General features: G+C 36.9%; 1 protein-coding gene across 1 annotated transcript in view; it reads right to left on the bottom strand.

Moving 5' to 3' along the window:
- The window catches only part of LOC126374782 (hemicentin-1-like), a 113,670-nt gene that overhangs the window by 18,442 nt on the left and 82,052 nt on the right, over window positions 1-13,176 (bottom strand). The window contains exon 11 of the mRNA XM_050021495.1: window positions 3,541-3,702. Coding sequence (XP_049877452.1) covers window positions 3,541-3,702 — 162 coding nt within the window. The remainder of the gene's footprint in view (window positions 1-3,540; window positions 3,703-13,176) is intronic.

Raw genomic sequence — 13,176 nt, forward strand, 5'->3', positions numbered from 1 at the left:
GTCAGCGTTTAATGATATTTCCATCCACGTTTGGCCATATCATTAATGTAGGGTGTCCATGATAAGTGGTGTAATAAAAACGCGAAATAAAGTAGGAAATAATGTATTACTCTAGTACAAAGTACAAAAATGTTTAAAAGTCAATTAAAAATTAAAAAGTCATTTTCGATTAACGGAGTGTTGATGTAGTTGACATATACGCCGTAACTGCATCTCGCTTTGAAGTCGTCGTCATATTTTTTGACACTATTTCATGCCATTGGTCATCATTCAGTATACTTTTCGTGTGTAAGATAAACATACTGGCGGCGTAGGGGTGGCCCAAGGGCCACCCCCGCCGCACCCTAACCTACTGTTATGCCTTGTAAAAATTATAAAAAAAGGATTATGATAATTTAAATTATGACAAAAACATTTATGCGTTTTAATAGAATCCTGTTTCAAGTAGTTAATGCCATCTGCGGCATATCTACAATAAGTCACGTCAAAAAAAGAAACTTTACGGACAGTAGGATCGTCAATATTTTTCTTTTTTTAAATTAATATCTCTTCATTCGCAGTTTTAATTATATCATATTTTGAAATCCAATAATAGTCCATTGATTTACGTAGCGTGGTCACTCGACCTTCATTATTTGCCATATAACCTAAAAATATAAATAAAGTTGCTGTCTACTGTTAATACGAGTTTTTCTTTTCACCTTAGTGTCAAAACATTGCTTCAATGCACTTTTATCTTGTATTTGCTCATTATTATTCGTATTATTCGCGTTCACACAAGAATAATTATTGTCCGCCGCCATTATGCAAAACATAAACAAAGCGACACCAGCGCCACTACCGGTGGATAATGTTACTATTTTACGATATGATCGCTAACGTTTGGCCATATCATGAAGTAATCATGCATTTAGTTGGTCATATCGTTAAACGTTTTGTGTTCATTGATCTGGCCAAACCACATCATGATGTGGCCAACGAATGTTGTTCTATTTCATGAAATACGACCATTTCATGAAACGGCTACCGTATGTACTTGTACGGGGTGTAAGAGACATCGTAACGAATACTGAGGTTGATGATTCAGGTGATTATTCTGAGTTAATATCAAGTGGAATTTTCAAAAAAAAACAAAAGAATTTGCAAAAGTATAGAATTAAAAAAAAAAACTAAAAAAAATCACGAATTTTGCGACGGAAATTTTCACTTGATATTAACTCAGATTTGTAGTCTGAATCATCCCCCTGAGTATTGGTTACGATGTCATTAACACCCTGTATATGCCTCTGCCACTACTACTACTACGAATAATGAGAAAACAGGTATGAAAACTATCAGAAACCATACTCGATAGCGACTGCGTAAAAAGTCCCTAAATTGACCACTCAAACAGCCTCCATGGTCTAGTGGTTAGATCGTTTGAGCTCACGATATGGAGGTCTGGGTTCGATTCCCGATGGGGACATTGCCGAAATCACTTTGCGAGACTGTCCTTTGTTTGGTAAGGATTGCAGGCTTGAATCTATTGAATGTACAAAAAAGAGCAGCGTGGTGGAGTATGCTCCATACACCCAGAGTGATTGAGGGGAGGCCTGTGCGTAACAGTGGGATGTTTTGTTATGTTATGTAAGTTACCGCTAGAGGCACTGTAAAATTATCCGTGTGTATTAAATAGATATCCTGTGTCAGGGGGTTGTATACCAACGAGGTGTGTTCATTTGGAACTGGAATTTCTGTTACTACTGTAGTGAACTCGGTAGACGCATTACTTGTATGTATATTAGTATAGATTGAACATAGTCTCATCTGATAGAATACAGATTAATGAGCAGTGGGATTAGAAACCAGAGTCATAGAATAAGGAATAATACTACGTATAGAACGGCAACTCTCCGCTCCCCACCAGCGTCTGAGCTAGGTTTACCTCAACCCTCATCGAACATAATTTTAACTTGAATCGTAAGGCGTCAGACGTCACACACACAGATATTCGTCTACGATAACGTCAATGTGTGGTTCATGTGTAAAACGAAGTTGTTTGTATGAAGTGTCCGGGGCGTGCTAGAGTATTACTAGATAGACGTGCATTATGTGATTATCTCGGCACTTCTTTCGTTGAATTGCAAAATTGAAATCGCAAAATGCCGAAATGGTATAATCTGTTCAGAGAATGAGTGACTTACATTGTAGTATCACGGTTTCGAATCCCGGCTCATTAAGTCCCGGGTTAGTAGTATCCCACTGAATTCAACTTTCTCTCTCTCTTTATTTAAGAGCTGCTCTCTTGTCGGTGGAGTAATCGCCATTACTCCATAGATAGGGCGCGTAGAACGGTGATTGCCTCAATCGCCTTCCGTTCCGCAGTACACCGAACAATTTCAACTTCAACTCAACAACAACAACAACTTTCAACTTTTTTTCTTTTTTTGATTTCTTCTTATTTCTTTTATTTACAACTTTATAAGTTTAAATTTATGTTTGGATCGTAGATAATTAATACCACATGATTTTCATTTGTGCCCAGTTGATGGCAATAGGCTCGCCCCCTATTGACTTAAACATAGCTGAAGAGGAGTGTTTACACCTCTGCCAACCCCTTCGGGATACAGGCGTGACGCTATGTTAAAATGCCATTACTATCATGTTTTTTTAACGTGACTTATTGTATATTCGCCGTAGATGGCATGACTCCCTAATTAGCATGAAACTTCCAAAAATGTGATGTGCAATTTATTTTTAATTTGAAGCCTAGGTAATCAGGCAAAGGCAATTTTGGCAAAGGCTTCGAGCCTTCAACACACGCTAGGCCAACAATTTTATTACTAAGAACTCATTTGAGTAACTTTTTACCCGCCCCGTAGTAACTTATCAGCGACGTACCAATTAAAAAATAAAACTTTTACAGTCACTCTAGTAGCAGGAAATAACAATGTGAACTGACCGAAGCAATTGCGATTTGAATTGTCAAATACAGTAAAACTCCAATCCAGTGTAAATGGAAACAAGTAAATAAAGATTTTCGCTGTTGGTTTAATATCTTACTATTTGTTCAAGGCTTTTTCGTTGTAAAATGCAAATGCTCGCGACTTTTGGATGGAACTAAATTTACAGCTAGTGTCGGATTTCAATGCTAGCTAACCGTACATTACCAAAATAAAGTGAATCCTAACTTGTTTAAATGCATCTAGAACGGGATTTCAGTTTATAGTGGTAAAAGAGGACTTGAAAGAAAGTTGTACAAAACTTCCAAAGAATTTGAAAATAATAAACTGACTCATCCATTTGTACGCACTTGCAGGTTTAGGGAGCCTATCTGCTATATATACATAAATATAGTGTTATTGACCTTGAAATCGACACGTGAAACGAGATTCATGTGGACAGAGAGTAGATCGAATGATTCTGACTTGGACGGAATTTGAACATAGTTTCAGCTTAACAAGAGCTGAGGGTTTGAATCCTGTCCGAGTCGAAAAGATTTAAATTCTACAGGTATTAAAAATACATTTATAATAAATGAGTATTTCAATAACTACTTACCAAACTTAGTAGGTGAGACATCAAGACTCTCGCCGCTGTTGTTGAATTGCCAGAAGAACGTGACGTCAGGCGGGTTGGCGGTGACGGAGCATCGCACACGCAGCACCTCGTCGATCTGCGCGCCTAGTACTTGTGGCGATGTGTGAGCGCACACTGGAGCGTCTGTTGGAAGAGATAGAGTAGGATAAATGTCACTAAAAATTTATGTATTTTTATAGCATTAAAAAACAATAATACAGTTGGCTCCACCATTATAGACAGCGGGACGGCACACCTTTTTTTACGTGACTTATTGGCTAGACAAATGGGGAGCGCTGAGGGCTCTCACCCGGTACAAAATTTAAGACAAGAGAGGAAGACATGTTCTTTATTTATTGTACCTATTTGTTCGAGCATGATATTATGTTGCAAATTGGAAGCGACGATGGAGAATGTCGGTGTACGGACAAACCAAAGTTGGTTTCTGTTGCACCGTCAATTGTAAAAAAATGTATTAAGTACTGTACTTATTTTTAATAATAATAATAAGAATATTTGAAAGAATTAATCGACCCTAGAGGGTCATTAGCTATAAGCGCTGATGGAAATCGTCGACCACGCTGGCGGCGTCGGTATCGGGGTTCTGAAGTGTTTGGTGTCGCGAGCTGATTGGCCGCCTCTATGGCTAGAGTAATCGGGTCGTCGGGATCGTATATTACGCCATTCGGACGCCCGCGCCGATACTTTTCAGTACCGTCTTTGAGGTACGGTACACCACCTATCACGTTGGTCTAGCAGAAAGCTTGGTGAAGTGTGGGTACTTAGTTCATCTTACGATGTACCTCTGAGTACCACGAATGGGATATAGTTATGAGCTTATGTTATGATAAAAGCAATAAACAAGGGAACCTGTAAACTCTGGTAAGTTGCAAACAATCACGAAAAGCGACAGTTTTTTTATAACGCGACTTATTGTAGATTTCCCGCAAATGGCTTTATCTACTTGGCCGAAGACGACCGACAGTGTCGAATAAAATGTATAGAATTGACATCATATCAATCCTATACACTGTCGTTTGTCAATCAATCAATCAATGACAGGTGACAATCACCTCAATGGGTGGTTTGTCAATTTTGAACTTTCTTCACACTCTGCTCGAAGGCTTAAGATGGATCTGACAAAAACAAAGGTACTCAACACGAATATTTAGTAGATATTTTGAAAATATGGTAATGCACCAAATAAAAAGCTGTGATACAATTAAAAGCTTAAATTTCAGACTGTTCAATCCTAATGGGGTAGTGCAGTGTTGCCAGTGTAAAATTAGGAAAGATTACCCATATTAATCGGAAAGGGTAGCTTGTCTGTCGGTGAAGGATACACTTCGGTGAGTGTGTGCAGGAACTTCACGAGTTGATTCCACCCACTCCAGTCCATCTACGGACAACTAGACGTCGGCAGGCATTTCATCCTTATGTTGTGGATATATCACCAATCCGCACTAAACGTTTTGCCTCTTCCTTTTTGATGCGAACAGCAAAGGACTGGAACTGTCTGCCGTTGTCTGTTTTTCCAACTCGTTATAATCTGGGAGTCTTCAAGGCTAGAGTGAATAGGCATTTGCTTCTTAACCGTGATCCACCCTAGACCATATCGTCACTTACCATCAGGTGAGATTGTGGTCAAACGCGAGCCTATAATATTATTTAAAAAGAAAATCACCAGGCTTCGCCTAGTCACAATATGACTTCCCCCCCCGACCCTCAAAAATGGGGTAACGCTAGGGATAGCATGATAATGAGACTTAGAGAAATACATAAGTACCATGATAGTATTGCAAAAGCCGCATGCAAACTCATTTAGTGATGCCGAAAGTAAGCCTAAATGAATGTTCATTCGAGGCTACATTTGCTTTTACAAAATATTGATGATAATTATTAATATTGTTCGATACTATTAAATTATTTGCTTTTATGAATTTATTTATTTATGAAATTAAAAGAAGAAAATGTGAATATAATTGTGGTGTATTGCCGTATAAATAAACATTGTATTAATTGATATTTTTTATATTTTTTGTATGATTTTATAAGTTAAATGCACGGTCATTATTATTTGTACAACTCTTACACTGTATTTACGGCCAATGAAGAAACCTTGGCTTAATTTATCTATTTCTTTTCTTTATAAATGGAGGTTTATCAAGAGGCTTAAAGCATTGCTCGTTAAAATATACATTATTTATGTAACAAATGGTAACTGTTTTGAATAAGGTTACTTTTATAAGATCATTTACGTAGTCCCCAATTCTCCATGTAGGTAGGTAGGTATTAATAGAAACCTGGGTGTATACATACACCATCTTTATTACTGGAAATGCCAAGAAATGCTATGCTGCCAGGAAATCCACCTTACAACCTGCAATATAAATAATAAGGACTTTTCCTTTTACTCCGCAATGTAATTCGTGCTACGGTGGGTCTTTATTCATTTCGGACCACAAGCGATTCGGACTGTGATGTGAATCGATTATAGTGTTGAGTTTAAAACGTTTCGCACCGCTGTCGGGGCGATGCGACTCTCCCCAGGTTTCTTTTGGACTGTGTCGATTCACTTATGTCATTTTTTATAAAAAATAACCCATTCCAAAAAACCTGCAGTTGTGCGAAACGACCATTATGTGTCCATGGTTTTCGCTTACTAAAGTAGCCTTGGCACTTATTTTGACGTACCACTACTTTGTATTACAATAACTGTGCTATTAAAATAAAAGTTACTTTAGTAAGCGAACACTATGGATAGATACATTATAGAAAACTTCTGTTAGTCGATTCGCGCCGCAGTCCCAAATGACAGCTCTGCTTTGTACATGGTTATTCCAGATTCAGTATGTATTATCTGGCAAAAAATGTTTGGATACATCCAAATATTTCGATAAAGGTGTTTGATAATATTCATGTAAATAATTCGTGTATAAAATTTGTTTGACAACACAAGAACGCAGCAAATATAAAGTTATGAATTATTTCGCTTGAAAAATCACATACAATGAATTTGATTACAACAATTTATTAACAAAAACAAACACGAACGTCGCCATTTCTAGGCTGGTGTCTGCCCTCGTCTTCAAGCATTGTTTCAATTACAAAAGGAGGAATGCAATAATTAACACAAAGATCTCAAAGAGACCCGACTTCAGTTCGTTAAATCATAACAGAAGTTAGACGATATATAAATTTTATCGCCTAACTGCTCCCAGCGCAGGCGGCGACTGTGATTCATTTACGTAGATATCTAAGTATGAGTAGGTAGGTACTTAGGGCGACGGTATACGGTTTAAATTTAAAGTACCGTGAGCTTTTCGGCATAGAATAAAGAATAACACTACGTACTGTCATGATCTCTCATATTTTAAAAGAAGTTTAATTATCTGCAAGTAGATATTTCAATATCTAACATGAATATTAACTAAAGTTGAAAGTTGCGAAACGATGGAATTTATAAAGACTATTAATTTACCTGCACTATCGTCCAAGCAAATGGGCCTAAAATTTAAAAGTATTTTAATGATTTAAAATATTAGTAAATGGAATTAATATAAATTATTTATAATTGAAAATGTTATACAAATAATTAATTAATTTAAAAAGTAAGTAAACAGAAAAGGTGGGAACGGAAGTGAGAATTACGCGGCGAAAGAAACAAATGAAGAACGGGGTTGGATTGGTTCCCCGACTTTTCTAGGAGACGTTTATTGTGGAAAGAATTACGATGGAAATTAAATAGTCGATAAAGTCACCCAATTGCAGTGTTTTCTTGGAAGTACAGAACGATAACTCTCCGCTCCGCACCCGTTTGTATCGGGCGACGAACTCCCCTCTCAGGGTAGTACTTTAGTCTTTAATGGCCGTAAGCCGCTAAAGAGTAAGGGGGAGAGCGCTAAGTCTGTATCTCCCTTGCACTTAGGCGTTAAGCAGAACACGTTAAGAATGTGATTTTTGTATGGAGAGTCCGAGGAAGTGGTTGAATTCCCCGCCGTTTCATATATAGGCTGTTAGTGACACCGTAACGAAAACTTTGAGGGATGATTCAGACCATGATTCTGAGTTGATATCGAGTGGAATTTTCCGTCGTACCGCCTTTGTTTTCATTGGGCTTTCAATAGACATATTAGATAACACGGCTTTGATACATTGTAAGTTTTCTACTAAAAGCTGGAATTGCTATTTAATAAGAAGGCGGCATTCTTAAGACCGCTAATTGTATTACTTATGTCGCACATGATGAAGAGTTATGCATGGTAGAGACGGTTTTCAGCCGTTCTACCTTGACCCTGGCTATGGTCGGGTACTGATGAGATCTAGTGATGTTACAAGGTGACACCAAGTCTGCACAGAATAAATTGGTGCCACGCCGATGACATCGATATCAAGTTTAAAGTTATGGCATGCCCACGAACAGCCAAAATTATAACTGTCAACAGAACGGATTTTATTGGCTGGGTATTTCAATAGCTGGATTTACTCATTAGGATTACTTGCGTGTTTTTTTAGCGGAAGATTAGAAAAACGGTGCAAACAATTTAAAGTAAACAGCTGTTTACACGTTAAGTTATCGGTACGCTAATGCAGGACGGAAGGGGCAAGTTACAGGCACTGTAACCTAGAACCTGACATATAGCAGCAGTGACTGTCAGTACTATTCAGTGAATAGACTTCTCTGGGCATTGGGATGATGCCACTCGCGTCAGACAAAGTACTGCGGGGCGGAAGGCAAGAGAGAAACCAATGCCCTATTTTCCCCTAAAAGTAGTGGCTCTTAAATTAGTGATGATGACACGTTAAGCCTACGTAGTATGTTTTTAATATTTGGCGATAGGAAACAAAAAAAGATAACAGTCCTAAAAAATAATAAACGAACTATTGTTATTGGTAACAAATAGGTATATACTTACGGGAAAATGTTAAAAGGTATAATGATGAAATATCAGGTTTTTGTAAAAATGCAAGAGTTTTATTTGTTTTAAAATTTGAATATTTTTATAAAAACTTATCATTATGAGATAAAAAATAACTTTACAAGGGACTTAAACCATAGAATAAGAAATAATACTACGTACTATTTGCTCATACTTATAAGGCGCACATTTCGCGCTCACTTGGGCCTTCCGACCTCTTTCTCCTATTCTGTGGTATGTATGCGTGATTGGCCGTGATTTTAGACATATTTCATGCTCGCTGACAATGGTACATTGCACCCCATAATATTATCAATCAATAGTCTAAATATACCCACCTTAATAGTCTAAATATAATTGTATTGTAGGGTTACGCCACAGACTATGGCTCACATGACGTCTTGCCTCGCGTGCCCTGACACCTGTACGTGGGAGGAACTTATGAATGCTACCGAAAATGATGTCTGGGTGGCACAATAATGGGCCGAAAAAAAAATATCATCGAAAGGAAGAGATTGTATGTGTAGCATAACATTAAATAAACGATGTGGCTCATTGTTAAATCACTGGCTCAAAATTAGTGATGCTTCCAGTCAATCCATTTTGCTCCGTTGAACATTATAATTTTTCTTCCCATTATAATTTTATTCCAACTTATGCGACAATAAACTTAGGAGGTAACGTAGTCGTCGCAAACAGCCCTCAGAGAATAACCCCAACACAACCCTGTAGAGGCAGGATGTCGTACATTTGTCGTACAGACTGACGTTGACGACGTAAATCTTTCCGCTGCTGCCACAGATCACGGTACGGGGACGTGTTGGCGGCTTGTCGGATTGAATTCACTAGATTCATTGTATTTGAACGGAATACTGACGAACTAACTCCTATCCATATTGATTTTTTTGTTAAAATCAGACAGTATTTTATTAGCTTATCATTTTATTAGCATTTGAACAAGCATCAGGTCTCTTTTGACACTTAGAAGTTTGCATAAGATGCATTAAACATTTAACTACATGTTCTTTATTTATTGTACCTATTTGTTCGAGCATGATAATATTATGTTGCAAATTGGAAGCGACGATGGTGAATGTCGGTGTACGGACAAACCGAAGTTGGTTTTTGTTGCATCGTCAATTGTAAAAAAAAATATTAAGTACTGTACTTATTTTTAATAAATAAATAAAATAACTGTATCTGGCATCTTGACTCATGACGGGTTAATCAAAATGTTGCTGCACTGTGGGTTGCTGGAGTTTTGTCTGTTGACATATCGTTGCTATCTGCAGAGTAGATATCTCAAGCCTCTCGAACTAGCTTTAAGCTGCATTCATATTTTTAGTGCACAATACCAGTATTTCAATGTGAATGTGTTTCTCTTTTTCAAACAGGAGGGCTTACAATACAGTCCCGTTATTACTCTTGTCTTAGGCTAGCAAGTCACAGCAGCGTAATAGCGTAGCAGTATTTAAGCTGTTGGTGTTCCGAAAATAATAAAATAAATAAGTCATTTTACTCTTATGAATATTTATTATATATATTATTATTTTATTATATAACTTTTTATTATTTTTATTGTTTTATTATATATATTTTTTCTATTTTTCACTAAAAAAGTAGCATGGAAAATGCTGCACCGACAAGAGCGTGGCTCCTAAATTGATGATGATGAGTATTATGAATAAAAACACGTTTTACCATATTAAACATATAAAAAAATAGGATAGCCATGCGAAGAGTATTCAAAAGTAGATTGTTGTAAGTAATAAAACATGTATTTCCTTCAAAAGGCTAACCAAATAAGCGTTCCATATTCAACAGACCGAATTTCGCACAGAACACAACTATGGCTAAAGTTTCCGTTGCCACCATAGCCACCCACCCGTGTATACCCAACACAATAGTGTGGGTGCCCCATAAACCACGGCTGTTCGACCATGATTGATGTGCGCCCGGTGACTGGGGCTCTGCTAATAAGACTTCGCCCGCATTGATCAGTGCCACAAAATTAGTCCCGAGCTAATTCTGAACTTCATCATGTGTGTTGATTGATTGCAATTTGATTGTTCTTTCGATGTTGTTACCTTTGATTTTATTGGTTCAGGATTTTGGGTGTCAATCGTGTTTAATTAGTTTCATGATTCTGTTTAACAAGCTCGCTAAATTATAAAAATAACGCCGCTTTTCCACCAAAGTTATAACAGGTTGCGGAAACTGTTAACATTGTGAAGATTCAAATCCACACCTACCCAATTTTAACAAAAGTTATTCTAAAATTAGCTTGACTTTGAAAAGAATTGAAAGTCAGACTTATTAATTTTGCGGTCTTAATTAGTTGAATTCATTAGTAAGCTAATTAATTTATAATGAGGGACATTCGAGGCTACGTTCCCCGAAAAATATATAGATGGCGTTGTCCAGATTTTAATTTGATAATTACCTATATTCTCATTATTTGGGTATAAATATAATTATTCAAAAATATAATGTAGTGGCAGAGGCATAAACAGGTTTTCAGTGACACCGTAACGAATACTTAGGGGGATGATTCAGACTATGATTCCGAGTTGACATCAAGTGTAATTTCCTGTATAAAAAATCATGAAAATTTTAGTGTATTTTTAATTTTTTTTTAGTTCCGTACTTTTGCGACGCAAAATTCCACTTGATATCAACTAAGAATCATGGTCCGAATCATTTCCCTCAGTAGTCGTTACGGTGTTAACCCTTTCACGGGCAGAGATGGGCCATCGATGGTTCATAATAGATAGTATGACACCTTGAAATCGGAACGTCATTAGACGTTCTGTCCTTGAAAGTGTTAATAATACCCTGTATAAAATAATGGTTGCTAGATATTTAGATCAGATACGTACAGAATTGTGTTGCTACCTATATATATATATTGTTTGTTTATTGTTATAAGTGGAAGATTGTGTTGTGCCTGGGTGACTTATAAATCGGGTATATAACAAGGATGATCATTTTTACCCAAAAACAAAAATAAAAGATGCATATGTCTGTTATCCATGTAATTAGAAGGATAAACGAAAGCGACACTGAATAGCTCCATCTATATTTTTTGAGGGAACGCAGCCTGGAAAGTTCTTCATTAGGTATGGAAGAAACGACAACAACTTTAGATAAATTAAATATTTGAAAAGTGAGACCGGTACTTAGTTTTAGTTAAAAAAACAGGACCTACCAAATCTTCAGGTTAGGTAAGCGGACCATGTGAAAAACGGGATAATGTCAGGGAGATGGCGATATTGTTAGTTTTAGTACCTATGCTTATGCTAACAAAGGAAAAACTTGCTTGCCTGTTTGTTGATTAAAAATAACTTAGAGATTTAAAAGCTAGGTATGTGCGTTTTTACACGAAGTCATTCGTCTCATCATCAACCATCATCGAAATATACGAGTTAATAAAAGTAAGAAACAAATACTACAGAAGCAAGAAAAAAATACCTAAATTCACAACGCCTTTCATAATAATACACACAGAGAGCCGCCGAATTGAAATAAACGCGGGAAATGTGTTGTTTTCCAAACCAGATGGTATTTTGGCAACAAATCTCTGTTCAAGTAAAATAGTGCTGCCGAACACTGATGAAAATATATTATTTGTTTGTAAGTGAAACAAATGACGCCCTCAATTCAATATATTTCGCCGTCTCACTCGTTGAATGTTACAAATCTCTTCTACAATGATTGATATTGCTGTAAGTTAACGATTTAACTCCCTTTCAGGACGAAATGAAATTTATTAGCAATCTGTTGATAATAGGTAACAAAGATTGCTGTTTAACAGCTAAAAGCCATTAATAATTCCTTTTGTAACTTGTTTATTTATAATTTAATTTGTAATTGCGGTGTTTTCACGTTTTTTACTTGCCGTGGAGTTTTACTTTTTAATAGTTTTTAAGAAGATTGTAAGTAAGTAATAAAATTTCATTCCAAGTAAAATAATTATTTGAGTTCTTAGAAATATGATAAAAAACGAAAAAGTGATAAAGATAATATTCTTTAAAAAATTTTGTGAAAAATATTTACAATTACTAATGAATAAGAAAAGGGGAATAGTGAATGAAAATTGGTCACGTTGTATTATATAATGGTGCCAGGGGATTGTGGAAATAAAATAGCTTTACCAAAAAAAGGCCGAAGCCGACCGCTGCTGGTTAGTCCATACCATGGAAACTAAGCCGCCTGGCAGGTCGCCGTCTTGGCGCTTTTGCGGCTTTGGCATGATAACTTAGGGGCCGTCCATTAATCATGCGAGGCCTCGAGAGGGAGGGAGGGGTCCATGAAAAAATCACGAAAAATCATAAGGGGGAGGGGGGGTGTAGTAATATATCAGGAGTATTTAGTTTTTCGGCAATACTGAACCGAAAAGCGGCGTTTCGTGCAATTATTTTTTCGAAAATCGAAAATTCCAAAAAAAACTTCACATGATGAATGGACGACCCCTTATTAAGATTTTTTTTTTGACGTGACTTATTGTAGATTTACCGCAGATGGCAATAACTACTTGACCGGACAAATGGGGAGCGCTGAGGGTTCTCACTCGGTACAAATTTAAAACAACAGGGCTGAGGGTGCCCAGTTGGGCGCGAACCTCGGCTCAAGACGTCGTATGAGTGGAAGAATATTTGAAAGAATTAATCGACCTCAGTGGGTCGATAGCGATAAGCGC

The sequence above is a fragment of the Pectinophora gossypiella genome, chromosome 18 (assembly GCF_024362695.1).
Source record: "Pectinophora gossypiella chromosome 18, ilPecGoss1.1, whole genome shotgun sequence".
NCBI lineage: Eukaryota > Metazoa > Arthropoda > Insecta > Lepidoptera > Gelechiidae > Pectinophora > Pectinophora gossypiella.